Source organism: Seriola aureovittata, chromosome 20, assembly GCF_021018895.1.
Source record: "Seriola aureovittata isolate HTS-2021-v1 ecotype China chromosome 20, ASM2101889v1, whole genome shotgun sequence".
Lineage (NCBI taxonomy): Eukaryota > Metazoa > Chordata > Actinopteri > Carangiformes > Carangidae > Seriola > Seriola aureovittata.
The window spans coordinates 21,854,758-21,882,176 of record NC_079383.1 but is presented as its reverse complement, the minus strand read 5'-3'; the positions used below and the strand labels follow the sequence as shown (position 1 = coordinate 21,882,176).

At 43.0% G+C, this 27,419-nt stretch overlaps 3 protein-coding genes across 6 annotated transcripts; 1 reads left to right on the top strand and 2 right to left on the bottom strand.

Moving 5' to 3' along the window:
- Positions 1 to 1,281: 1,281 nt before the first annotated feature.
- On the bottom strand, positions 1,282 to 8,921 carry apoob (apolipoprotein O, b). Its single transcript, XM_056365023.1, has 9 exons — positions 8,798 to 8,921; positions 8,347 to 8,460; positions 6,892 to 7,020; positions 6,180 to 6,212; positions 5,947 to 6,001; positions 5,391 to 5,486; positions 4,668 to 4,759; positions 2,753 to 2,842; positions 1,282 to 2,667 (listed from the first exon to the last, which is right to left on the bottom strand). Exons 1-9 carry the CDS (start codon positions 8,819 to 8,821, stop codon positions 2,623 to 2,625), a joined length of 678 nt encoding a protein of 225 aa, XP_056220998.1. The 5' UTR covers positions 8,822 to 8,921; the 3' UTR covers positions 1,282 to 2,622.
- Positions 8,922 to 9,062: 141 nt separating this feature from the next.
- klhl15 (kelch-like family member 15) lies at positions 9,063 to 20,573 on the bottom strand. Of its 4 annotated transcripts, none has more exons than XR_008826184.1 (10): positions 20,301 to 20,573; positions 19,001 to 19,088; positions 16,694 to 16,832; positions 15,242 to 15,430; positions 14,914 to 15,138; positions 14,559 to 14,720; positions 14,264 to 14,473; positions 13,868 to 14,058; positions 12,828 to 13,677; positions 9,063 to 11,945 (listed from the first exon to the last, which is right to left on the bottom strand). XR_008826184.1 is itself a non-coding variant. In XM_056365019.1 (10 exons), exons 3-10 carry the CDS (start codon positions 17,501 to 17,503, stop codon positions 12,918 to 12,920), a joined length of 1,896 nt encoding a protein of 631 aa, XP_056220994.1. In that variant the 5' UTR covers positions 17,504 to 17,592; positions 19,001 to 19,088; positions 20,301 to 20,352; the 3' UTR covers positions 9,063 to 12,917. The 4 variants fall into 4 exon arrangements, 3 of the variants coding, with proteins under 3 accessions (XP_056220994.1, XP_056220995.1, XP_056220993.1); XM_056365019.1 differs by adding an exon at positions 17,484 to 17,592 and having other exon boundaries at positions 9,063 to 13,677; positions 20,301 to 20,352; XM_056365020.1 differs by adding an exon at positions 17,484 to 17,637 and having other exon boundaries at positions 9,063 to 13,677; positions 20,301 to 20,321.
- Positions 20,574 to 21,868: 1,295 nt separating this feature from the next.
- Positions 21,869 to 26,426, top strand: eif2s3 (eukaryotic translation initiation factor 2, subunit 3 gamma). The gene is made up of 12 exons (XM_056365030.1): positions 21,869 to 22,012; positions 22,940 to 23,003; positions 23,123 to 23,250; positions 23,441 to 23,562; positions 23,701 to 23,795; positions 23,910 to 24,068; positions 24,341 to 24,475; positions 24,587 to 24,681; positions 24,854 to 24,998; positions 25,114 to 25,283; positions 25,561 to 25,733; positions 25,936 to 26,426. Exons 1-12 carry the CDS (start codon positions 21,944 to 21,946, stop codon positions 25,997 to 25,999), a joined length of 1,419 nt encoding a protein of 472 aa, XP_056221005.1. The 5' UTR covers positions 21,869 to 21,943; the 3' UTR covers positions 26,000 to 26,426.
- The last annotated feature ends 993 nt before the right edge of the window (positions 26,427 to 27,419 follow it).

Below are 27,419 nucleotides of genomic sequence, written 5' to 3'. Positions count from 1 at the left end.
TATGTCGAGTTATTGAACTCTGTGTCTGGTTAAATGTTCACCAGGTGAAGTTATAAAATACTTCTGCAGGTCAGTGTCAAGTCAATATTGTATCAAAGGTGAGATTATAATCATTTTATGCACAAATGTGATTTTCCCTCAGATCAACCCTTCGCTTCGTCCTTGTCCTTCATAAATAACCACATTGTATCACAGTTCAGCAGCAGCTAAAACCCTGACATTTAAATGAATACCAGAAATCATTTTCACATCCACTGTTACAGTAACACTCGGGTCCATAAAAGGGTTTTCCCCTCAGGATGTGAAGTGTCTCATTCATCTTGGATTATGTTAATTGTTCAGGAGGGAAATTCAGAGACACTGAACTTCCTCTGAAGAAGCTCCGACTGAAACTGTTCGAGCTTTTTTTCGCAGATTGATGTTAGAAAATGTCGGGAAACTGTTGCTACTTCAGCAGCTTGTAACAAGTTGTTCACACGCAGCGTTCGGCCAAATATAAACTCACTTTCAAACATCTCAAGGTGAACGACAACGCCAGCAAAATACATGAAGTTCTTTTGTTTCTCTGACAAACTTGTTGTGGTGGTTAACAAACGGTTCTTGTTCTGTACCTCAGGGCCACCGTAGGAAAACTGACACAAACTCCTGAAAATTTCAAACGGCAGTCGAGCGTTACATCAGGTTTTCGTCCACGTTACATCAGGCGTCTGGAGAAGAATCTAACCCAGGCTGAGAATAGCAAAACAGGAAGTAGTGAGACATCAGCTTAAAGACGCTGAATCTCTGAAAGTAACTTCAACAGTCAACTTTCTGTGGGCTGAGGAGGAACTGCTGCTGTGGTGTACCCACACACAACAACAGGAAGTGACCTCCTGTCACTGATGCCTCTTCTCTTTCCTGTTGTCTTTGAGCAGCAGCTGATCAGACCTACACAATGTCTGACTGAGCTCCGACTCCAACACTGTCTTAGTTTGAATTCTGTAGTAGATTTACTTTGATGTTTAGTGTCATGATCCTGCTGCAGCCGCCCTGACATCATCCTGTCACACACTTTGATTAAGCTGGGAATGATGAGATGGCGACATGTCCAGATCCAGAGGAAGCCACCGAGGTGTCACTTCCTGTCGGAGTTCTGTGACTCTGCACTCGATTGCTCTTCCTCGTGTCTCAGCGATGACGAGAAGTGAAATTGAAGCGTGAGAACTGAATGCTGACGCACACACAGTTGAATTTTTAGCTGCAAATTTCTATTTTACTGATGACTCATGAAACAGAAAGATGTCCCCTCCGATAGATACCGTGTTTAATTAGATGTCACTCAGGTAAAACATCAGCAGGTATATATATACAGAGCATTATCAAACATGGACCATAAACACAGCATCATCCAGTTCATTCATAATTAAAATCAAGAAGGAAATTGTTTGTTATTTGGCCCTTTGCTGTCGCACATAGAACAACATCAGGGGAAATAAATAGTAAACAATGAGTGTGTGAACGCGTCACTGACACCGAGCGATCGTCCTGGAGATATTACACTGTGGAAACCTACATGAGACCTGAAGACAGTGACGCTCCACCAGCAACACTTTAAATTAAACACTCCTCCACCTCCACGCAGCTCAAACTACAGAGCACACACTCTTTCAGGACAGAGTGGGTCATCTGTCCACAGAAAGCTCCACTTACAATCTTTACACCGCTGTGATTTGTGATTCTGAATTCGTCAGATAAAATTCTTCTTTTCCTAAAAGCTAATAAATAATTCACCTGTTTATCTCAGCTGATATTTCGAGCACGCACGTAATAACTAGATCCTCACCAAGACACCGGAAGATCAATCCCAGCTTATCACATTTATCTGTGTGTTACATAATGTGGGGAATATTAGTGAGGGCGTACACCTCTGTAAAAGCTTCACAACCCTCTAAAGTGGTTAGTTTAGTACCAGATGCAACAGAACAAAAAAACTTTCCTCTTAGTTTCTCTGAATTTCTGAGACAATAAAACAGATTGAACATAAACAGCCTCAGTATCAGAGTCAGAAACTGGAAAAATAAATTATATTTATATTTTGTTAAATCACTTTATGGCTCCAACTAATAATTGTTTTCATCGTGGATTAATCTGCCAATTGTTTGGTCTGTAAAAAATAAATAATGAAACTAATGAATTCATCCACTTTTTCTGATCTTTAAAAGTTTCACATTTTTCTGTGAAGTTTATGTTTTAACACATAATAGAACAAGGAAGTGCTTCACTCACAAAACCTGACACTGTGAACTCAACAAACTGGAAGAGCTGAGGGTCACCGAAGGACAAACTACGGAATGGTTACAGAAGAGGAGGAAGAGGAGGAGGAGGAGGAGGAGGAGGAGGAGGAAGAGGAGGAGGAGGAGCAGCTGTTCCAAGAAGCAGGGTCAAGAGATGTCCAGAGAAATGAGTAAACCTGCTTCCTGGAAACGTTGAACTCTCTCTCCCAAACCTCTGCTGTAGGTCTGAATAAGCTGGTGTGAAGCCGTGGGAGTCGGGTTGTGAGGAAGGAGTCGTACAGGTGTGAGTGTGTGTTACTGGAAGGTGGCGGTCTCTCAGGATGGAGAGGTGAGCGTCCTTGTTGGCGTCTCAGCTGCTCGAGTCGTTGCTCTGTGTTTGCTCTTTCTTCTCAGACTTCAGAAAAAACAAAACGCACCACGATTATAAACCTTTAAATCTTTCGGACGACGGAGAAAACACAGAACCAAAGAAGACTCACCTGCTTTTTGCCAAAGGGCGGATCCTTCCATAGAGTCTCCACGGTTACACGGCCCTGCTGAGCCCAGGTGTACGCCGAGTCGCGACTCACCTGGTGGGAAAGAAACACAAGAAACATCGTTAGCCGAGCGCACACACAACACTCAGGTTATTTTACACTGAAGGACTTTTATTCTGAAACATTCACAAAAAGAGGAAGTGTGTAGGTGAGGATTCAAGGTCTTTTAAACACTTTTTCTTACTGCTCCTATAATAAGGTCATAAAAAGCCTGAAAACAGAAGTTTAAAAAAATAATAGTAAGTAGTAAAATGACATGATGAGTCTTCACGTCACATCTGGACTGACAGCTGCTGCATCAACAGGGTTTTCAGCTACGGTTCACTTTTACTTTCTCTCATTTTCTAGCTGCACTTCCATGAATTTGCAGGACGAGACACAGATTTATAAAATAAATAAATGAAGCAGTCGACACTGAAGCAGCAGATACCGTCATAAGACTTTAAGGGGGGTCAGTAAACTACGTCAGAGCAGCAGGACGGCTTCGGAAACTCCCTCCGCCCGACACTTTCCCGACTTGAAATGTGGCGTCTGTGTTTTTAAACTTTCTGAGGACGATCTGACGCTCGCATCCTCGAAGTGAGAGAGGTGTCTGGGTTTTAACTTCTCTCTTTACTTCTTCTTCTGAAGGTAATAGAAACACGTGTATTCTAATGCGTCTCTGGTTTTCAGATCTTTTAACAGAAGCCGTCTTTCCTTCTTTCATTTAAATCCTCAGAGTCTCTGGTTTTATTAAACATCTCTTAACACGAGGCTGAATCTCTTTTTATCTGGTGTTTCCACAGCTGCCCCTCGTCTGCTCCACCTCTGCATGCGTCCCGGGGGGTGAAGCGTGATAGCGTCGAGGCGTGTCTCTGTGTCCGTTCGTGCCTGCCGTTTCTCTGGGTGGAAATACAGTTAATAAAACCACCCAGACATCAGTGAAAATTAGAAATGGATTCACAGCCAGGACTTCCTACAGGAAAGCACGGCCCTTTCCTCGGAGGAAACGAGTCAGCGATCAAACGTTCACAAACACTGATACAGCACCGACCGCTTCATGAGACCTGCCTGGAAAGTTTTAAATCTACGTGATGTCCGTCAGAGCTGGAGACACAGTTTATAAGGCCTGGGTGTGATTTTCCTCAGTGGTTTCCTGTCCAAAAAAAAAGAAAACTCCCCTGAAATGAACTTTCTGGTTGACCGGTGCCCCAGAACCAGCTAAAATAAAAGAACATAACTCATGAAGAAGAGGTGTCACTGCTTCTGCTTTCACAGCTGTTTCCTGACTGTATTTCACATTAAATAAAGTTCAGTGTCGACTTGATGTTTCCACTCACATCAGAACGTGAACATCTGGAAACGTCTGGGGGTAAATGCAGAGCTGATGCTTCTTGTGCTTTAAATGTCTTTGTTGTTCAAACTGAAAGGTTGTAATCTGGTAACACGGTGATCAGCTGACTCAGTCACTTAACATGATGTCTGTATTTTAACTGTTGCATGAACCAGTTTGTAACTGAACTGCAGCAAAGACACAAAGCGACTTCACAGTTAAACCCCATTTACACCCGGAGACGCTTCCAAGTGTTATCAACCCAGCAGCATTTGAACTCTGACCTCTGAGATCACAGAAACGTTAGCAGCTGCTCTCACTGACGTCTCATCTCTGGTTTATTGTATTCTATCTGAGTATTTGCCAAAGACACAGCTCAGTGATGAAAACATAATGATGTGTGTGGGTGAGGGCTGATGTGACTAAACTTAAAGTTACAAGAGTTATTTTAACTAAGGGGCCGAAGCTGCCGAGTGATTCTCTTGTGTAACAGCAGCTCCATACGTGAAACATCTAGTACGTGAATATTAATCGATAAAAACACACCTTCAGGACGGACGCAGCCTGCTGAGGGTAAAACATGGAGGCACTCAGAGCCATGAGTCCCAGTGGAAACACCAGTCGCTTCAGCCTGGAGCCTGAAGGAGAGAAACGCAGGTGAATCAGACTTACATGAACTGCTGTGACCTTTCCGCTCCACTCCTTTACTTTGCCGCTTTAAAGAGGCGCCGTCGCTCAACAAGAAACATTTAACCAAGACAAAACTATTCGAGGCTCAACATCTGCCATCGCTGACACGTCGCTGTGTTCATTCATTTACCAGAAGGCGAAAAAGTTAGATTTATGTTTCCGTATCTGTTTCCTGGAGGTCGATAAAAGGATTCTGGGATCTGTAGGAAAGGAAACTGAGACTGAGATAAAACTGGTCACATGAAAAATACTAAACTACAGCTTTTCTGTCGAGTCGAAGGTCGTTCCTGAAAGAGAAACTCGTCCTGGATTAAAAAGGAAGAGCGACATAGGAAACAGATTTATCACGAGAAAAACACATTTAATAAGTAACAAGTGAAAAAGCAGACGATGAGCAGTGTAACAGATTGTTCCTTTTATTTATCTTCTATTTCCTGAGTCTGGTGGTGCGAGCGAGGCGCCGTGTGGTCACATGATCACCTGTTATCAGCCCGTCTGCCACCTCTGACCTGATTGCTGTGCTGTCTGCGGGAGGGAACGCAGGTCAGCGAGTGTGTTTGCGTGAGCGCTGAACGTTACCTTTGGCCAAGAAAAGTCCCAGGAAGCCGGAGAAACCCACCACGGCCACACTGGCGTAGAGGTCAGGGGGAGGGTCGCTGAGGAACTGGTACACGTCTGAAAGATCAAATAAAGGAGAGGAAGGAGAGGAGACGAGCGACGGGTTGTGAAATATCTGATAACGGCAGAGAGGTCATGTGGGTTTATTCGTCTGGATGTGAAGGAAATTTACTTCAGTTGTGAACCAACATTAGAAAAGGACATTTACAACATGTGCAGGTCAATTATCAAAAAGTGAAATATTTGCAACTCGTTCACACAGTTTCCTTCTTGTGTTGCTCAAAGATTTAAGGTTTAAGTTTTTATTATTATTATTATTATTAAGTTGAAGGTTTAACAGACAAAGATTTGGTAGATCTGAGATTTAAGTCAACTTGTGTTAGCTTGATTCTGGTGTGTGGATTTAATTCTGTGAAAGTGAAATTTCCGGACGCCGGAGTCACAACGCAGAAACTCTGATGATTATTCTCACATCATACGTTGCATCAGCCGCTGAGTCAGACGTGTGTTTTCTCACCTGTGACGGCGGTGACCGACGTGTTGATGGTGGGCTCCACGGTCTTGTACACTTGCTGTGGTTCGTCAGCAGATACAGACACAGACAGAAGAGCCGGTTACAGATAACAGCTTTTCAAAATGAGGAATACGACAGCTACATACAAATAAAGTGATGATGTTAAAACCCCCTAAAAGAAAAACAGCAGCTCCAGGTAACAGTTCTTAAAGATTGTATTTCTACACTTCACCCACCTCAGCTTTCTCCAGCGCAGCCCGACCCGTTTGCTGCAAAAGACAAGACGACAAAACGTTTAACAGACAGCATTCAAGGACTTTTCAAGCCCAATCCCCTTAAATTCAAGGACCCAACATGGCACGGATGGAGACACAGATCAAGGTGAATTAATGTCACAACATTAAGAATTTATCTGCATGTGCATAATGTCAAGTATAAAAAGTTATAATTTCACACAGAATATATAAATTCAATCACTTTCAATGATCCATGTCTATTTATGTCAAATTCACAAACTTTCAAGGATATCCAGGACCCGTGGGAACCGTGAAAATAAAACTGCATGTTAAGCCGTTGTTGACCTTCTGAGCACAGATGGGAAAATACATGTTGCTTCCGTTCAGCATTAAAAATAGTCCCAAGCTTTCCTGTGTTAAATCCTGCAGGTTCAAAGAAAAAAAAAGAAAGAAAAGAGGAACTGGATCCAAACAGATGTGAAACAAGCTTCATGTGTTTCTGTGAACACGCCTGATAATTTCCTCTGTTTGTATTTAAAACTCGCCAAACCGAAAATTATTGAGCTTTTTGAAATTTAGATTAAAACCACAACGATTCTATTAATCAAACTTTTTTTTTTTTGGCACAAACCCCAGAAAAATGTCACGCAACAATCAGAGCTGCGTTTCCCTCTTCAGAGGAAGCGGCACAGTAACTCAGACGCTGACACACCTGACACTGGGTGGTGTACGGCTCGGCCCATTTCCTCAGAGATGCGACGCTCTGCTCCAGCGCTCCGGCCTCCGGCTCCGGCTCCACACACCGAGGCTCTGCTTCAGGTCTCGTGTATAAAGACGGCAGCTGGAACAGACGAGATGAGCATCAGCGTTAATGATAAAGTGCAAATATTCACTGCACATGTATGAAACATTTAAAGATGTTATTTTACCCTTTCATCATTTAATCATCTTTTTTTCTGACATCATAGAAGGAATATTATGCATTAACATTATGCATTTATGTTTAAGTATTTAGTGCTTGGGTGAAGAATAATTTGCATTTTGTAATCGTCACATTTAACGCCATCAACTCTGTCATCACTGAACACTGCACGTGTTTAGCTGCAACAATAACAAAGCTTCACAAACAGGTATTGCTTGATCAAAGCCAGCTCGTCTCGCAGCGGAGGAAAACACCTGGAAGGTAAGTAACCTGAAAAGACATGCGAGTGTGTCCTTTGTTCGAGGTTCCACTTTATCTGACTGAGACGTTTCGGTACCTTTTGGAAATCTCCTCTCTTATAATCTTTACTTTAGAAATTTCAGCAGTGCAGTGAGGTGAGGAACCAAGATTAATATTTTGTCCAGACACGTGAAATGAGATGGCATCACCTAGTGTGCAACAAAACAAGTCATTACAAGCTGTAACTGAGCCCAATGAAAAACAGGTTCAGCGGGTTCACAAAGAAACAGAAAACCCTGAAGTCAACAGTGTCAGTATCTACCTGTGGAGTAAAACCACTGACTGTGATTACAGGCAGGGAGAAGTACAAAAAAATGTAGAATTAAATGTTTTATCTGCAATGAATATTAACACTTCTCATACAAAAATGTTTTCAAGGAAATTAAAATAATCCTTCTTGGGAAAATATAGAGTCAAAATAACTTAAAAAGTGTTTTTTGTTTGTTTTTAGCTTTATTATGCAAAATCTATGGCACTCTTATTTTTTATGTACAACCAAATAACTTTTTAGAGTTTAGAGGTAGAACTATTTAATTTATTCAGTGTTTAAATGATCAAATTAAGCTCTGACGGCCAAACTTGATTAAGAGTAGAGCTATAGGATTGTTCCCATGAATCCCAGCTCATGTGATGAGTTTATTTATTTATCAATTCATTAATTTATTTAACCTGAATTTAATTTCCCATCACGTAAAATTACTATAATGTCTCCATGTTTGATAAGAGATATCTAAAACAGGGATAACTAATATGAATGAAACCTGGACTATGTTTATGTAAAGGTGAATAACCAGGTTTCACAATGTTTAATGTCAATATCATCACATCCTACAAGTGATTAAAAAATAGGACACAAAAATATAAAACATGGTAAAGACGGAGAGCGTTTCTGTGGTGGTGGAGGATGTTTCTCCCCTCCCTGCTGTCAGTTATCCATTAACCCACCTCATCGATGCTCAGGACGGGCTGTGCGCTCCTCTTCTTCCCCTCCGCGGCCGCAGCCAGCACGGAGCCGCTCAGCAGGCCGGCCAGCCCCGGAGCTACGGCGCACAGCGACACCTGGCGGCAGAACCGGAGAATACACACGCCGGTTAACGGTGATAGAGAATCACAAGTACGGCGGTAAATGAGTCTATGGTGTCTATTAAAACATTTTAATTCAGACACCGTAATTCACCACTAGATATACACAATTAAAAACACATTTCATGTCCCGTTTTCTTAAAGAAGGAGACGCCTGTTTAACCGGCTTGCTAGCTACAGCAGCTAGCAACATGCTAACTGTAGCTGTTAGCTATTTTTTTGCAACGTTTCACTAAATGACAGCCACCGAGTCTGTAGCGAATTATATTTAAGGCGGCAAAAAGAGGAAAATTAATAATAAAGGAGTCGTTACCACTTTCACATAGGACATTTTCATCCAGGAGACGTTTGCCTACAATCCGTGGTGCTCTCTGTACTTGTGTTCTTGTGAAACGTCATCAGTCATCGCCAGCCCAAGTACTGCTGCGTTCAAGACGGCCGTAAACTCGGGAACCTCTATGTGGGAACGTCCGAAAAACGTGCGTTCAAATAAACTCGGAAAATAATTAATATAGATATAATAATAGACGTAAGATGAATCAGATAGAGACAGATATAAAAGCAGTCAGAAAAGCAGCTGAAAGTTGACCAATATGAACATTTATTTCTGGAAAGAAGTTACAAATCGTTTCCAAAGAGTTTCTACTCAGATTATAAGATATGTTAATCTGATTTTACTTTCTTTTTCGGATACAGTCGTTGTAGCAAGGTATGTTTTTTTTTTTTTAATCCTCTATTCTGTTTTCCTACTGACAGACTGAAGACTGGTGGACTAAAGGATGCTGCGCTATGACTGAATGTGCCTCAACTCAGGACAGTAGTACTTCATCAGGTACATGTTTCTTCTTTAAAGAGCATCATGAGAGGAGGAGCAGCGAGAGGACTGCAGAGTGACAGATGTGATGTTCATGGTATCAGAGTAATGTAAGAGGGACGTGGATTTAAAAAGAGGCTTGATTCCCAACCACACATGCCTCCGACAGTGTGACCATGTGTGTGTTCAGCACATGTGAGACTCCTGTGGCTTTTAAAGATTGTTGAGGCGTAAAAAAAAAAAAGAAAAGTGACCAGGAAAAAAAAGTGCAAAAATGAGAAAATAAAATGTGAAGTGTGAAGAATTTGAATAAAAATATCTGAAAGTTTAAAAAAAAAGTTTAGAAATTTGGGATAGAATAGAGTCTGAAAGCAAAAATAGCTTATTTTCCTTTGACTTAGTGTTTTCTATTTTCATTTCACTCCTGTTTTACCAGGTTTGATGGCAAAACATTTGTGAAATGACAAGTAGTGCAACGGCTGCGTTTCAGAGCTGCAACGATTAGTTGATTAATCGCTTTTCTTTTTACAGTAAATGACAGATCTTTGGGTTTAAACAAGACATTTGAAGACGTCACCTTCAGCTGTAGGAAATTATGACGGACATTTTTTCGGACTAAACGATTAATCGACTAAGAAAATAATCTTCAGTTGCAGCCCTCCTGCGTTAAATGCATTTTATTTATTTATTTTTTTTGCTTTCAAACATTTCCCCAAATTAGAAAACTGAGATTACGTTAAAAGTCCACAGGGACACACACAACTTCTCACTGCTGAGGCGTTCACAGAGGAAATGTACACAATCTCAGATCTCTGCCAGTGACATGAAGCGTTGAAGATTTCCCCAAAAATACGAACCCAGGTGGCATCGCATCAACACTGTAACGCTGCGGCTCAGGTTTTCAGGTTCGTGTATGGACAACAGGGACAATGTTGATTCAAAGAATCATGAATTAAAAGATAATACCAGAGAATCAAATTGAAATCTGCCACCAACAATTTATGTTTTGGAAATGATGGAAAACCTGAAAATTTACCATCTGGTGAATCTTCATTTGCATGAAAGGAAAGGTAAAGTTGCTGGACACGGTGATAACTGGACTGTAATTTGAAATGACACCAGTATTCTCCTTTAAAATGCACCTGTTCATGTGTTAAGACCAAAGAAAAATGTTCAAATATTTCCACCTATAGGCTCACTGACTCTCTTCTTGGGAACCCGGGAGACGTTTCTCCACAGCATCCATTCATCAGCCACATGCAGTGCTGCTGAGGTGGAGGAGGACAGACGGCCGAGGGTGAGACGAGGAACGAAGACAAGGACTGAAAACAATACGGCTCACAATGAAATTCTTCTCATAATAAATAATCCGACTACTGTAACTGCATAGCTCGGTGAAAAGCAATACCTCACAAAATAAATAACTTAAATACGCGGCTGACAGACAGAACTGCATCAGTGTGTGCTCTAGCCCTTTTCACAGTTGGCTCATGAAAATAAAAATTTAAAAAATTTAAAAAAAAAAAAAGGAAAAATAAATATCCAGAAAGGACAAGGAGCTGCTGGGCTGCAGGGTCAAGGCGCTGGACATCTGCTGAGTAACTCCTCTGACATGGCTGAAGTGCTCCAGGTGAGATCTCAGTGTCTGAAATTAACAGCCTGACAAACGCTTCAGTGGACAAACATCTGGAAACACTGGCTGGTGTTGATTCTACTGAGCTTCACTGGTTTACAGGAACATCTGGGGATTTTTACTGGTGCATTTTACTGCACAGAAACTTGGAAACTTCTCTCACTCCTGTGCGGACTTTCTGATTTTCTTTGTCATATTTCGTTATTGAATGAAAGCCTGTGGGTTTTATACTGATGGTCAAACAAAGACGACGTTTAAAGACGTCACCTTGAGCTCTGAGAAGCTGTGACGGGCATTTTTTTTTTTTTTTGGCAATTTATTTTGACATTTTACAGATTAAAAAAAGGATATATGGATGAATCATAACTGAATACTTAACAGCAGCCATACAACTAAGTCTGTGACTGCAGGACCTGAAGCTCTGCTGTGTAAAAATCTTGTTTTCACTCTTTGATAATATTTCTGTGAATGAATCTGTTCCACAAACGCAGCAGAGCAGGAAGCTTTCTGACACTATTTTAGGGCCTTTGATTATAATAACGACCTCCTCGTGAACAGCTCGTATCCATCAAGTTGTTTTACGAATCATCTTCTCTTGCAGAAGGTTTAGTTTAAGAATATCAACATGTTCTTCGATGATTTTAACTTGCTGCATATTTCATGGTGCGTTCACTGCGAGTCAGACAGACAGTTAATTTCAGACACTGCTAAACGTCTCCAGCGTTACAGGCGTGTTGTGACACTACAGCTGCTTGGAAGGTTTAGCTGGTGAACTGTTGCACCCAACCAGAGGCAATAAAGTGCAGGGAATGTAGATGAGAGTAAGTAAAGCACTGCCAGTGACTGGACAGATACAGGACCGCTCCGAGACGTTACCTCCGCCTACGACATCGTCACCGTATGAAGAACGAACCATCGTGTACCATGGAGTTGTGCGGCGTTTTTTTATCTTTTTTTCCCTCTCAATCTTGCGTTCAGCTCTCGCTCATCCACACACACACAAATATTCTCAAACTATGAGACAGAGGGAGGAGAGGGGACACAGAAAGACACGGTGACGTTATATGGACATGAGCACAGTGGAGTGGATATCTGGGAGTAAAGAGCAGAATTAGGAGGAAAAAGCCAAAACGCACTGGAAGCGAAACCTGAATTTATGGATTTGTAATCGGGCAGATTACAGCGGCAGCCTGAAGCGTCAGCAGCATCTGTGGCAACATCGTCATGTTTAACGGTCTCCATTCTCTAATCTGCTTCGTATACTTGGAGACAGGCTATGATATCAACTACACTACAGTATATAGTGTTACATTTTGTTTATATACCTCATTGTACGCTTTAACTTGCTGTTATATATCTGACAGGGCGTTTTGTGATCGGTGGAAATCGTCACTAACCTATTTCTCAACAAGAGCAACTGGATTAAAGATATACAGGATGTGTTTGCCTTTAAATAGGTGGATGGCTGCGACGCAGGAGGAGACGCATAATTCAGACGAGACTTCAGGTTTTCATTGACTGGTGAAGATGGAGTAAAATAAAAGCAGGTTCCCTTTGTAAATGAATGACTCTGACGCTTCCAGTGCGTTTCTGCAGTAAGCCTGACTGGACAGCTTAATACAGTAGGTGAGTAGTAGAATAGGAAACTGACCACAGTCCAAACATAAACCAGCAGAATGAAACCTTTTTTTCTCCCCACCATTATTTTCCTTAATTTTCTGAGAAAGCTAATTCTGAAAATGTTCAAGCTGACTGTTAACGTGTGGCGTGTAACCGCGCCACGCTTCGACTGCCTTCAGTAAGAAGAGCGAATCTATGGCCCCAGCCATCTTTTCCTTACCTTAGGTAAGTGCTGGTCTCTAGGTTAAAAGCCTGCACATCATTAGAGTCTCTCACCTGTAAACACCTGGTCTCCCAGCGGGAGACTTCAGTCCTTGAACAGTGCATTCCCATTTCTATAAAAGGAGGCGTGTTGTGGAGCAGACCTCAGCTGCAGCGTCTGACGTGCTCTAGCACATACTCTGGGAAATGCAGGCTGCACACCTGCAGACCGTCCAGTTTGCAAGGCATCCTGGGATACTCGTCCTCCTTCCACTTGTTTTCGTCGGGGTCGAAGGTGAGGATGGAGTCACTGTAGTGGCCGTTGTAACACAGGCCGCCCAGCACCATGATCTGCCTGTCCAACACCGCCACCCCGTGGCCGCTGCGCCCAATGGGCATGGAGGCGAGGATGGTCCACTCGTCAGTCTCTGGGTCGTACACCTCGGTGGACGGGCAGCCCTGCGACTCGAAGGAAGCCCGCAGGATCACGCACACGCCTCCGAACACGTACAGCTTCCCGTTGTGAGAGATCATCTTGTGGAAGCAACGGGCGTAGTTCATTTTGGATTTGTTCTCCCAGCAGCTGGCGTGAGTGCCGGGCAGCAGGGGGCCTCGGCCGGCGCGTGTCCTGTGTGCGTCCGAGCCGCCCGAGCTCCCTCCTCCTCCCCCACCTCCGGCTTCCCGCCCCGGATCAAACACACACACCTGTTTGGAGGTGGAGGAGGACGTGATTCCACCAGTGATGTACAGTTTTCCATTGAGGACCGTTCCCTCGTGACCGTACTTGTTTACCGGGTACGGGTCCACGAACTCCCAGCGGTCCTCTGTGATGTCGTAGCGCTCTGTGGAGTAGAAGGTCTCGTCTCGCGTCCGGCCCGCCACCGCGTAGATAAACTTGCCGATGACGCCCACAGCAAACTCTGACCTGCAAACAACAAGCACCATGAATGTGTATCGATAAATGAAGAGTTCATTTGAAGCTTGTTGTCTGTAAGAACATCTGTAAGAACATCTGTAAGAACATCTGGACCTCCACATAACGTGACGATAAAGACAGAAAAGAAGAAACAACAACAACACAAAGAATGTAGTCGGAGGCTTTGGGCCGCTCTAACCTGGGCACGGACATGTCCGCCATGCGTAGCCAGGAGTTCTGGCGAGGGTCGTAGCGGTAGACTTTGGAGGAAGCGTGAAACTCCCCGTCGGGCCCCAGCTCCTCTCCGCCCAACAGGAAGGCAAAGTTGTTGACAATAGCCAGGCAGTCCGGTCGCAGTGGCACCTGAGGTCCCTCCAGCTCCCACCACACCTGAAGGATCACAAGAGCAGTTAGTGAACCCGAGACAGACGCCGATTCCAGATCAACAATAAATCCTGATCAAAGTCAAACACAACTCAAAGGTCAGAGGTCATGGTCAGCTGCAGGATTACTGAATTTACTGAATCCAGAAAATGACTGCCTCCCATCCCTACGGTCAAACGAGCCCCTCCCGGACGCAAAAACGAGCAGACACCTTTGGGCGCTGCAGCAGCAGGATCTTGCTGTTGACCATACTGTGACCGATCATCCCCCTGAAGACGGCGGTCTGCGGGCGGACGGAGCGGATGCGGTTGGAGCGCGTCTCCACCAGAGGTTGCTGGTTGACATCATGGAAGTAGCTGAGCGCCTGGTCCACCTCCTGCCTCAGCTGTCTGGAGTAACGGTAGAACTCTGACGTCTTCACCTGAGGACAGACACCAGCCGACACTCAGGACCGCCGTCAGGAGGAGACACAATAAAAACCCTCAGCTGCCGGGATCAGCACCCACCTTCTCAAAGATGTTGGCGGGCGTCATGAGACAGAAGCGGATGGACTGCACGATGGTGTCCGTGTGCCTCCAGCGCCGCCGGTCGTGTCGCAGCCACGACTGAACAGCTTCGTACAGCTCGATTTCTGGGAAGCGGCTCAGAGCGTCGCTGTTCAGGTACGCCTGGGTCACACACACACACACACACACACACACACAACACACACACACACACACACACACACACACACACACACACACACACACACACACACACACACACACACACACACACACACACAGAATGTTGCAAACTTCATCTGTGCTGAATGAATCATTTTAAAAGTCTTGTTAAGCGTGCGGACAACAACCGAACCTGCAGTCTCTCCAGGCTGAGGTAGGACAGGAAGTCGGGTCGGCTCATGAGGGGGACAAAGTTGTCGAGTAGGAAGTTGTCGAGCTGCTCCTGGACGCCCTCCACGCCCACGCTGAAGTCCTCCAGGAGCCGCATGACTTCGGCGCAGTTCTCCAGGCAGATCTTGGCCAGCAGGAAGGAGCAGCAGAACTCCACCGCCTCCGTCAGCTGGACGTACATGGCCGCCTGCCGGGACAGGAGGAGGAAACAGAGGGAGCGGGTTAGAGAGGGCGTTGTGATGGCGAGGAAAAACAAGGACAGGCACAGAGCCGGCACTCGTGTTGGCTACCTGCAGGATCTCTTGCACAGTGGGCATGCTGAGCTCCAGCGAGCCGTAGTACATGAAGCGGAGGATGTGGCCGAACCCAGCGGCCGTCAGCCCCTTCATGTGGATCTTGTCCTGGTCCCTCTCCCTCATGTCCGCCGTGAACATGACCCGGAAGTAGTCGCTCTGCGTGGCCAGAAGCGCCTTGTGGGCCTGAAGGAGGACGGACACACATTAGGACAGGACAGCGAAGCCACGTCCTCTGGTCGCGTCTTTCCGTCTACACACTCCACTCGGTTTGTTGCAGGATATCTCGCAGAACTCAGTGAATTCAGCTGCTCAGAAAATTTCTCACACAAAGAATTTTAAAAATACAAACTCTCCAGATGGTAGAAAATATCTTTAGCCAATTACAGTCTGGCAGCTCGAAAGTAAACGACACATACGATTTATTCCTACAGAGGAAGAACTGAGATGAAGTGACCTCCTCTCTCTGTAGGAATAAAAGATGGATTCTGTTGACATCAAAATTTAAACAATGAGGCAGGACTCTTCTCCAGCACACCATGCTTTATTCAACAAACACTTCCAGCTGCCTTGCCTTCATCAGTGTGGTGACTGAGGCCGTTTCCACTTCCCTTATAGAACACACTCCTCCGTACATCAGCACAGACACCATATATACTGTATATAAAACACTGATCGCTACGATACCACTTTCCCTTTATATAAAACATTTCAATCAACCATTAAAGTCAGTTTTCTTTCAACTTCATTCTTCCAGTCTTTCAAAACACAGTGTATTTAAATCTCCTCCTTCACTTAACATTTACAAAGAACCCACACTAAATTTCAAAATCCACATGTGTTTGAACATTTCTAATAGTTCTCAAAGAAATCCTGTTAATGCAGAACAAATATAATCCAGCAGACTCTTCAGAATCTGCCTCAGGTCTAATCCGTCCACTTCACGCAGCCAGACGTCGCTTTTTTTTACAGCCTCTAAGTTTCTGATATTTCCTCTCATCAAGTGCTTTTATATTTTCAACAACTTTATGAACAGATCTGTCAGATCTTCTTATATAACATGTTTTTATATAAACATCCCAGACCAGGGCTTTAAAAACACCATGCATTTAAAAAGTCCTTTATTTTGCACTTTTCCTGCGTTTTACTAAAAGTTTTGATCCATAACTAGAATAAAAATAAAGCAGATTTCAGGTAAAAACACTCAGAGAAACCAAATCCTGTAAAGGTTTGGATGGTGGGTCCAGGTGGGCGGGGCTTGGTGACTGCTTTGTTGTGACATCACAAAGTTCCAGAAGTCCTGACGGCTGGTTTTAAGGCTCAGTTTCTGAATACAGGCTGTGTGCATTTCTCTGTCACCGTATTAATATAGAACCTATAGATATCAATATATAACTTACTATATGGACATTTAATGCAACATACGTGTCTCCAGCTTTGTTTGTGTACCTGGAAGTGGTGCTCCTCTATCAACAGCGTGACGTCCAGCAGCAGACGCTCCTCGTACAGCGCCCGGAAGCCCGACGACACACTCCCATCGTGTACCTGGGACAGGTACACCTCCACATCCGCCCCCGACATAACACACCTGAAGGCGTGAAGGACAGGAAGGGGAGGGAGACAGCGTGAGGCGTTACGACTGATCTTTAGGGTCAAAATACTGAACTTGGCTACAGCTGTCTAGTGCAGGGAACTAGAATTAAAAGCTTCTAGAGGATGAGTTCAGCAAAAACAAAGATGCGAGTTTCTCCCAGGAAAGGATTATGTTTGTTTGAGAGCTGCTGGAAACAGCAAGTCTGGGACTGGAAGGGCATTCAATAGGACGCTCAGCATTAAAAGCTCAGCACTTCAGCTGCTGCATCCTAACAACCACCAAACGTACTGTGTGTGATTCTTTGCTGACACACTGGGGAAATACCCCACTCCCCTGCAACACAGTCAGGTTAGTGGAAAATAAAGAGAAAGAAAAGGAGAAAAAAAACATCCAGCACGTCATTAGTCCAATCTCTTCAGCATGAAAATACACAACCACACACACACACACACAAACCACAGAGAGAAAAGGTGACAACATGAACACACACTCAAAGCTTACATTGAACTTCACCCAGTTTTTGAAAACAGGAAAGACTAGAAACACAAACACATGTCACCTGCACACCAACACAAACTCAGTCATTCATCAAAAGTGCAAAAGTAAACAAACACACAAACACACACACACACACAGCACACTCACCTCTGATTGGCCACGGGCATGTCAGAGGGGGTTGTCCGAGCCAATCAGAGGACAGTGCCCCTTGTGTCCAGTAGATGCTAACAATGTCCCTTTTCTGAGCGTCAATCACCTGGACGACAAAGCCAACACAACCGCCACATTAAAGCGTGAACGTCTGCAATAAAAAAGCCAAACAAGGACGTCTGCGCATGTTAAATATCTTCTACAATGGCCAAAAGTATGCGGACACCTGAACCTTTTCGTGTCCACATACTTTTGGCCATATTGTGTATGTCAACAGAAGAGAAACAACAATTTGTTCACTTCTCATATATATATATATGTTAAAATGATTATTGCATGGAAATTTATGGTTAGTTAATGGTTAAAGGATTATTCCAGTTTATCACAACCTGAGTATTTGTATTAGTGTAGTTCTGTCCATCATTTCTATCTATAATAATAATATCGTGCTCAACATCTGAGATCAGGGAATATACCAACATCCTCTCTATGAATTAATCCTCCATTTAGTTTATAAAATGAAAAATGAAAAAACACTCATCACAATCACAGCCTGACATTCAAACTCGAATTATTATTTTCCAGCCAACGGTCCAGAAAACAAAGATAATTCATTTACTATCACAGGTGACAAAGAAAAGCTGCAAAAAGAAAAAGAAAAACGACAGAAACAATCAATTGATTATTAAAATAGATGCTGATTAATTTTCTTTCGACTGACTGATTGATTAACAGGCTAATTATTGCAGCTCTAATCATGAAAATGGATCAAAAAAGACTTTTACTTCTCTGATTGTCTGACCATTGTGGGTTTTTTTTTAGTTATTTCTTTTTCAACAATTACTTTAACTATTACAGTATTACCATAACTGATAGAAATGATTAACTAGCTATCAAATTAAGTCTCAAGTTGTAATAAACCAGAATCATCTTTTAATATCAACAAACAAGTAAAAACACACACAAAACTACTTTCAGCTGAACATGACCTTTTCTGCCGTGGATGAAATGAGACATGAGGCCTTTAAATGAAGGACATGCAATGTTAAATATCAAAACTTTTCTGTGGCAGTGGGCAGAGAAGTGGGTCAAACTCAAGCCCAACTAGAACTGTAGGTATTATAGTGTAATAAGATACACACAACAAATCATTACAATTCCAATCTTTCATTTAAGGTGACTTTTTAATTTATAAAATAAGAGTTTTTAAAACTTTTAACCTCTAACAAGTAAAAGATGCTGCATTGACCCTGATCCCTGTGCACGACATGATGCTCAGCAGTATAACATTAGTCATGGAGTCTTGCTAAAGGACACTTCAGCAGTGCCGTGACTGTACTGACAAACCTGTAACCACTTGTCTTCCCTGTAACATCCCAAAATACAGGGGGTGTTAAATGAAGCAAGCTGTGTGAGGGAGGGGTGGATGAGGAGAAAGAAGGCTGATGAGTTAAAGGTGAAATCCTGCTGGAGTTCAGGTCTAACATGCAATGCTTCAGGGTGGAAAATCGTACCTTTTGGAGCCCGGGCGAACAATCACAGGCTTTGACGGCTGAGCGCTAAGGGGCCGCTCGCATTTCCTGTGTTTATGTTTCCCTGGTTCTAACAAAAGGAGACAAGAAAAAGACCCATAAGACAGTGAAGAGGAGCCGGGACACAAACTGTACAAACAATATCACAACTACTGCAACTATTTTCCACTTATTCCATTATTACTCATAGGGCTACAACTATTATTTTATTTAATTGGATCATTCACTAAGTGTAAGTTTTGGATATTTTATTTGACCAACAAACATTTCAAGTTAAGATGCCACAGTGAAACACAGAAAAGCAGGTCCAGCCATAATTTATCAATCTGAGAACAACAATCTGATTGGTACTTTTTCACAGATAACTAACTACAATTATGCATGAATTAATTACTGAAACTACAATTGATTATTATCCAATTAACTAATCATTTAGTCCTCTAGTCATTACAGCAATAATCCACAATACTTCTACGTGTGAAAAGATAATTGTGGAGGTTAAGTTGCCAAGTATCACAATAAAAACTTGAACCTCCAGTTTCAGTGGCAGCTACTAAGTGAAGACATATTTTATATTACATTTCACAGACAACAGCTCCTCTAACATTCACATACATCCCGGTGTAGTTTGGTATTATAATGTCTCAGCCTCTGACTGACCTGAGTCGGTGAGAAAGAAAAACAACAGGTTGACAGCCTGCACAGAGTCTACCAGCTCACTTACTAGCCTGCAGCTAACTTCATTTACACTATACCTATCACCCACAAAAAAAAAAAAAGACAGTATTTCAAGTTAAGTGACTTTTTATAAATTGAAGTTTTTGTTTGTTTTGTGTCATTATATTTAAAGTAAGGAATGAGCCTCGGACAGGCAGGCAGAGTTGGTTCTTAAGACAAAGCAAAATGCTAAATGTTAAACAGTGGGCTAGAACAGCTAGCGTCCGTCACCCCTGTTTGTCTTTATTACAGCGGCAGGTAAAGGTGTGCTACAGAGACCTTACCCGCTAAGATTAATGTCCCAAAACAAAGGCTAACGCTACACATAACGGTCCACATTCAACTCCGGTATCCGAGCATGAAGGCGACTGTACGAGCTTGCTAGCTGACGTTAATCACGTTGGAGGAAGTGTACAATAAAGGCAGGTGTTTTATCCCGAAGCTAAAGCCAGCTACCTTCCTGACCCAACTAACTGTCACGATTCTCAGCTGTGGTGACAGGAGCTACGGGGGGAATCGACCCGGGGAGCAGCGTTAGCTTAGCTGCTGAATCTAGCCGTCTCACCTCGGCGGTGCGAATCCCCACAACCCCTCTTCGACCAGGCAGCTCTGGCTCCTTCGGACATGAAGTTGCGGGTTCGATTCCGGGCTCAAGAAAGCGGACGGCAGCGGTGCACTGCCATATTATTATCGTCCATCTGCCAGACGGAGAGACCCCCCCACTCTGCCTCTGAATTAGACGGGTAACAAACCACAGCAGTACACAGGCTTTGCGGACGCCATTTTCTGCGCCGGCGTCATTTCCCTTCTGGGCGGAACTAAAGGGCGTTGTGCGGTGCAGCAAAGATCGTATATTGACAAGATGCCTCACTCCCCTCTTTGTTACATCCGGACAGTTCCTGAAAACGTGCTGTGCTCAACATTTCTATTGCCTATCATTCATTTAAATATTCAACCATGGAAGGATTAACTGAATGGGTCAACCGGGCACAGGGGGCTCTGCTGAAGTGCTGTTAACATTTCATTTTCAGATTGTCAGTAAAATGACTACAAAGATATGCTACAACAACAAAGAGATACACAACGCCTTCAAAGATACACAACTGCAAATGACTACAAAGAGAAACAAACACAAAAAGTTGCAAACCAATGAAGTATTGACAAAAACACATAACTTCAACGAGATATGCCTCTAAGAGAATCAACACAACCACAAAGAGATGCAAAACAACTACAAAGAGACGCAAACAGGTCTCAAAAGAGACAAAATGACCAAGAACAGACTCAAAAGAACCACAAAGTGAATCTAAATGAACCACAAAGAGATGCAAAAATGACCAGTAAGAGACACAAACTAACCAAAAATTGATTCAAAATAACCTAGAGATGCGTGAAAAAACACAAATCTGAGACAAAACAGCTGTAGACACAAAACAAATGCAAAGAGAGACGAAATAAGACTTAAAAAAAACCACAAAGAAATGAAAAATTATCATAAAGTAACGCAAAGACATCAGTGTTATTTGTAATCGTGTGTGTTTTTTCAGTCTTAGTGTCTTTTTTCCATGTAAGACGGATGAGGGGCCGTTTACAGTGTCTGTGCCCTGGTGTCTCATAATATATTCATGGTTTAAATTATGCATATGTCCAGATAAATTGCATTTAATTTGATTATCATAGTTATTTAGATAACAGAAATTGTAGTCAGGTAAACCAGTACTCCAGGATTTCTCATTATACACATTACAGAACTACAAAACACATAACAGGACTACAAAAAAACGCCATAGATGGCGTCACTAAACAACGACGGACCTGACACACGAATAAGAATTTTTTTTTTTACGTAATGGAGAGGGAAAAGTTAGTCAAACTTGTGTCTATTTTAGTGATACACAGTTGTTGATGGGATATAAAGAGCAACAATTTGAATTGATAAAGTGAAATTTGTTTCACGGTGGAAATAAATTGCATCAGCCTTTGTGAAAGGACCCCGTTCCCGTTACTTGGATGAATCACGCGAGTTGCAAAGTGAAAATAAATGAATACCTCACGTCTTTCACTAAATTTATGAGATTTCCTACTAATCCCAAAAAAGTGAACTACATTCGATTTAATATCTGACAACGGGAAAAGAAAAACGACGTATTTGTTTCGGTTGATCAGGCATTCGCAGCAGCCGCCTTCTTCATACCCTTTTCATTCAAGATGGCGGGGGATGAGTCTGGTACAACGCTTGGTCAGCCTCACCTGGCCAAACAAGACCTTAGTTCTCTGGTAAGTGTCTGTTTTACGGATTTTTACAGCTTTGTACATTTATGTTTGGAGCTGTCGAGCCATCGTGTCGCTATAACGGTCAGACAAAAGGTGACAATTCTTAACGTTAACAGTCGCCGGTGCTGCGCCGCCGCCACCCGGCACATGACGACAGGCCCGGCGGGGCGGAGAGCCACAGACACTCGCTCAAACACTGACACGAGGATTAGACTCAATTTTATTAACATTTAAAATGGAGATTGTCGTAATAATGTATAATGGTTACATTCGGTGGCTACTACAGTCGCCATCTTTGTTCTATGTGATAGTATCTGCTTTATCCAAACGGCATCATTTGGCAAGTTGAAATAATAAAATCGGTAAAAATGTCAATGGAGTTCGCAATGGTGATGGAAGAATATGCTGTTCAGAGTAATCCCAGTGTTTTCCTAGGCTTTTAAATTATGTTACAGTAACAGTTTATACAGTTAATTAGTATATAATTACATGGATATTGGTTGAAGGTCTACATATTGATGTGTATCAGGTTACCTTCCCTTTTCTGTTAGACAGTAAAGTAAATAAAACTAGATATGGGTCAGAAACAAAATGCTTTGCTATTTGATCAGTTCTCCAACTTCATGTATGGTTCGTGTGTTTTGTTGAATTATGTTCAAAAAGCTGATGGAGTAGTCATTTAGTCCAATCAAATATTTTTAGGCGTGCACAATAGCACAGTTTTAATAGCTTTACATGAAATGTTTTATGTCGCTGCCTCTGGACTAAACTTTGGGTGTCCAGTTCATGAGTTTGCATGTTTGTCAATGTGCTGCCCCCCTCTCTTTTTGTTCCCATTCACCTCCGGGATTAAACAGAGGGATGCAGCGCTGCTCTGCTGTGTTGTTGTTCAGTGTGTGATCAGTCTAATGTGTGTGGTTGTCTCTCCAGGATGTGTCCACCCTGACACCTCTGTCCCAAGAGATCATCAGCAGACAGGCCACCATCAATATCGGTATGGAAATCAATCATTGGGCTAAACTATATTTACCATTGTTTTGGTTTTGGTACACTAGCTCCCATTATGGAGGCTGTTTTTTGACTTTCTCTACCCCCCACCCTTCCTTCTGCTAGGCACCATCGGCCATGTGGCCCACGGAAAGTCCACAGTAGTGAAGGCCATTTCTGGCGTTCACACTGTCAGGTTCAAGAATGAGCTGGAGAGGAACATCACCATCAAGTTAGGATATGCTAATGCTAAGGTAAACAGTCTGTTTCTGTTAACTTGACCTCTGCTTGACCTCTTTTTAGAGGGAAGTGTCAGTGTGATAAAAGTACATAAATAAAAACATGAGACTTCTTTAAGCTGCTATGTGTTGATAATAAAAGCTCGTCCTCGTTTGGAGAAGCTTATACTCACTTGAATGTTTTTACCCTCCCATCGTGTCCTAGATCTATAAACTGGATGATGTCAGCTGTCCCAGGCCAGAGTGCTACAGGTCGTGTGGCAGCAGCACTCCAGATGAGTTTCCCACAGACATCTCCGGCACCAAGGGCAACTTCAAACTGGTCAGGTGAGCTCAAAGGGACAGTTTAAGGGTTTTCAGTGAAGGGTGTCAGATTCTCTTCAAACGACTCTGTCAGAAGTTTGACAGTAAAATGGTAAAAATCTTTGCACATGCATCAACAGGACTTTCTCTTCTTTCTGACAGACACGTGTCATTTGTGGATTGTCCTGGTCACGACATTTTGATGGCAACTATGTTGAACGGAGCCGCCGTCATGGACGCAGCTCTCCTGCTGATCGGTAAACCTCTGACTGCTTAACACCCTCCAACAACAAACAAGACTGAAATTGAATTTATTATCTCCCAGTCTGGTTGGAAATAATCTGGGTTTTGTTCTCGTCGCTTTGTGCCAGCGGGTAACGAGTCGTGTCCTCAGCCCCAGACGTCAGAGCACCTGGCAGCCATAGAGATCATGAAGCTGAAGCACATCCTCATCCTGCAGAACAAGATCGACCTGGTGAAGGAGAGCCAGGCCAAAGAGCAGTACGAGCAGATCCTCGCTTTCGTACAGGGTGAGTCAGAACAAAGCCACACTCCAAAGAAGAGGGCGTCTGTTAGGGGTTCGTTCAAAATCTGAAGCAACAAAGTGTCGCTTAGAAGAAAGATATCATCATTTAAACGCAATCAGTTCAAAGTAATGATCAAAAACAAAATGCTTATACAAAGAGCAGATCCAGCTGCATTTTTCCAGTTTGGAAAACCAGTGTCTCTTCATGTCACTTTCTTCTTTCTCTAAAACCTTGATCACCGTCGCCTGATGTTGTGTGTAATGTTTCTCCTGCAGGGACGGTGGCAGAGGGAGCTCCCATCATTCCTATCTCAGCCCAGCTGAAGTACAACATCGAGGTGGTTTGTGAATACATCGTCAAAAAGATTCCAGTCCCCGTCAGAGACTTCATTTCCGAACCCAGACTCATCGGTAAGAAAAACCCCACACGTACACAGGCGGCTTCTTTCAGCCTTCTTGCACTCTGTGAGTAGATTTCACTGGTTTGAAGTCTGTTCACATTTTTACTCTTCCATCTTTCAGTCATCAGATCCTTTGATGTGAACAAACCCGGCTGTGAAGTTGACGACCTGAAAGGAGGCGTGGCAGGAGGAAGTATCCTAAAGGGCGTGCTTAAGGTGAGCGTCAAACAAAAGATCCTGAAACCCACTAACATCAGTTTAGTAACTGCATGTAAGAACTTAAACAGCTCCTCTGTTTAGAGATTACACCTGCTTCTGTATCAAAGTCGGATTTGATTCATTTATTTATTTTGTTAATATGTCGTCTGTTCCTCCGTGTGACCTCCAGGTGGGTCAGGAGATCGAGGTGCGGCCCGGTATCGTGTCCAAAGACCAGGAAGGAAAGCTGATGTGCAAACCCATCTTCTCCAAGATCGTCTCTCTGTTTGCTGAGCACAACGACCTCCAGTACGCTGCACCCGGAGGCCTGATCGGTGGGTCCACGCTCACACACTTTAAGTTCTAGTGAAGAGAGACGGCCACGTCTTAGTCACAGGAAACCGACAGATTTATGAGAAATCACTGACTATAATATGTGTTTGCGTGCAGGTGTGGGCACGAAGATCGACCCGACGCTGTGCCGTGCCGATCGTATGGTCGGTCAGGTGCTGGGTGCCGTCGGAGCGCTGCCAGAGATCTTCACCGAGCTGGAGATCTCCTATTTCCTGCTCAGGAGGCTGCTGGGAGTCCGCACAGAGGGAGACAAGAAGGCTGCCAAGGTGAGCTGTGCATCATGGGAAAGACCTTCTGAACTAGATGTTTTCCTGAGCTGTAACTGTGCCGGCAGGTCCTGGAAACGTCTTTTAATTTAAGTTAAGATATTCTATTCTATATAGGCTTGGAATTAATTATTTTATAGTTGTAAAGTGGGTCTGTTATATTCTCATAAACGCAGTGAAACTCAGAATTCAAGCTGAGACAAAAAGTTTAATCAGTTTCCTTGTTTGAGATGATCGGTGTGGTGACGGCAGCCCTCGTTTTTTTATGTCCCTGCAGGTCCAGAAGCTGTCTAAGAATGAGGTGCTGATGGTGAACATCGGCTCGCTGTCGACCGGCGGCCGCGTCAGCGCCGTCAAGGCCGATCTGGCCAAGATCGTCCTCACCAACCCCGTCTGCACAGAAGTCGGAGAGAAGATCGCTCTGAGTCGACGAGTGGAGAAACACTGGCGGTAAGGATCTTGTCAAAATCGCAGAGTTATCTCAATGGACAAAGACGAAGTGGTGACGTGAACATTGACAAGCTACCGTCCATCACGTGATGTGAACACAGTCTATCATCTCAGCTCTTCCTCTACATACTTTCATTTTGACATTCAGTGTTTGACAGTGTTTTCTTCCTCTAACCTGGAGTCTCCTCTTTTCTCCTGACAGTCTGATTGGTTGGGGACAGATCAGGAGGGGCGTGACCATCACACCCACAGTGGACGACGACTGAGGAGAACAAACCGGGACGTTGCCATAAAGTTCCCATCAGCTGGACAACACAACCATCCCACTCATCTTGGCATTTTTTGTTGTTTTTGTTTTTTCCACAAGGAGGGAGGAAGGAAGGAAGGGAGGGAGGAAGGAAGGCAGGGAAGAGAGCAGGACATATCTGTGGTTTAAAGACGCCTCCTCCCTCCTCCCCTCTTCTTCCTCTGCAGCCACATGAGAGTCAGATCAGGTGGAGTTTAGCCTTTCTGCCGTCTGTTACCTGTTGTTACTGCAGATGGAGGAGGACAGAGGAGGAGAGGAGGCGCTTTAGACTGAAAATCCTCCAGAGAAGGTTCACCTGCAGTGAGCCAAAGGTTGATTCAGTACAGAGATGATCCTGTACATTCCACAGGTTTCAGTCAGATCTAATAAAGTTAATTTGGAAGAAACGTGCTCGTGTTTGAGGTCTGTGCGTTTGGTTTCATTCATGTTGCTGCACACAAGTATTAAACGGGTCAAAAGGATTGATACTCATGAAGTGAATTTGTCTGATAATTTGGTATAATTTTTATCTTTTACATTATTTCAAGCAAAGTTTGAAATAAGTTGATTAATTGGTTTGTGATTTACTCTTTAACAATATTTTTTAAAACAAAACACCAATGTTTTCCAGCTAATAATTAGAAGGTGCCATTAGTGGGGCAGAGAGTTGCCCAGACTCAGTGTCTAATGCTCTGGCTCTTTTCCAAAAACTTACTTTAACACCTTAATTGTTTTATATTGACCTGGCACAGTCTGTTTATAACAGCAAGTTTTGACAGAGGCTGTTTTAAAATGTATCTGTGATCGTTTTTCACTATTTTGAAATAATCATAATTTCCTCTAATGTAAGCAGCAGAACACACTGAACATGTGATTATTATGAGATTTATCAATATTATTTAATTATATATATATATATATATATATATATATATATATATATATATATATGTTTAAAAATATATTTTTTTTTCTGTTTCAATATCACCCAGCCATTTTTACTTCAAAATAAAAGTATGTAGTAAATGGTGATGCAGTCACTGCTGGATAATTTTAAAAAAAAAATCTTGAGTTACTAAAAAATTTTGTGACAGTAAAATGGATAGAAAATTAAACAAAATTGAACAGATCAATCACATATTGATTATGTTGATTGATGATCATTTAGAGACGTTCAGTTTGAGAACATTTTTTTTGTTTTATATGAATTTATTTTGAAAATAAAATCAAACTGGACTGTGGGTAATAAATAAACAATGTTACGTTTCCATGTTGAATATATTTGCTTTAACAGTAATAAGAACTAGTTTTAACGGCTTTGAGTGCACGCACAATGTTATACCAACGTTTGCTGAAGGTGTTGTCGCACTTCCGGGATGATCCACCTGACGAGCACGGGA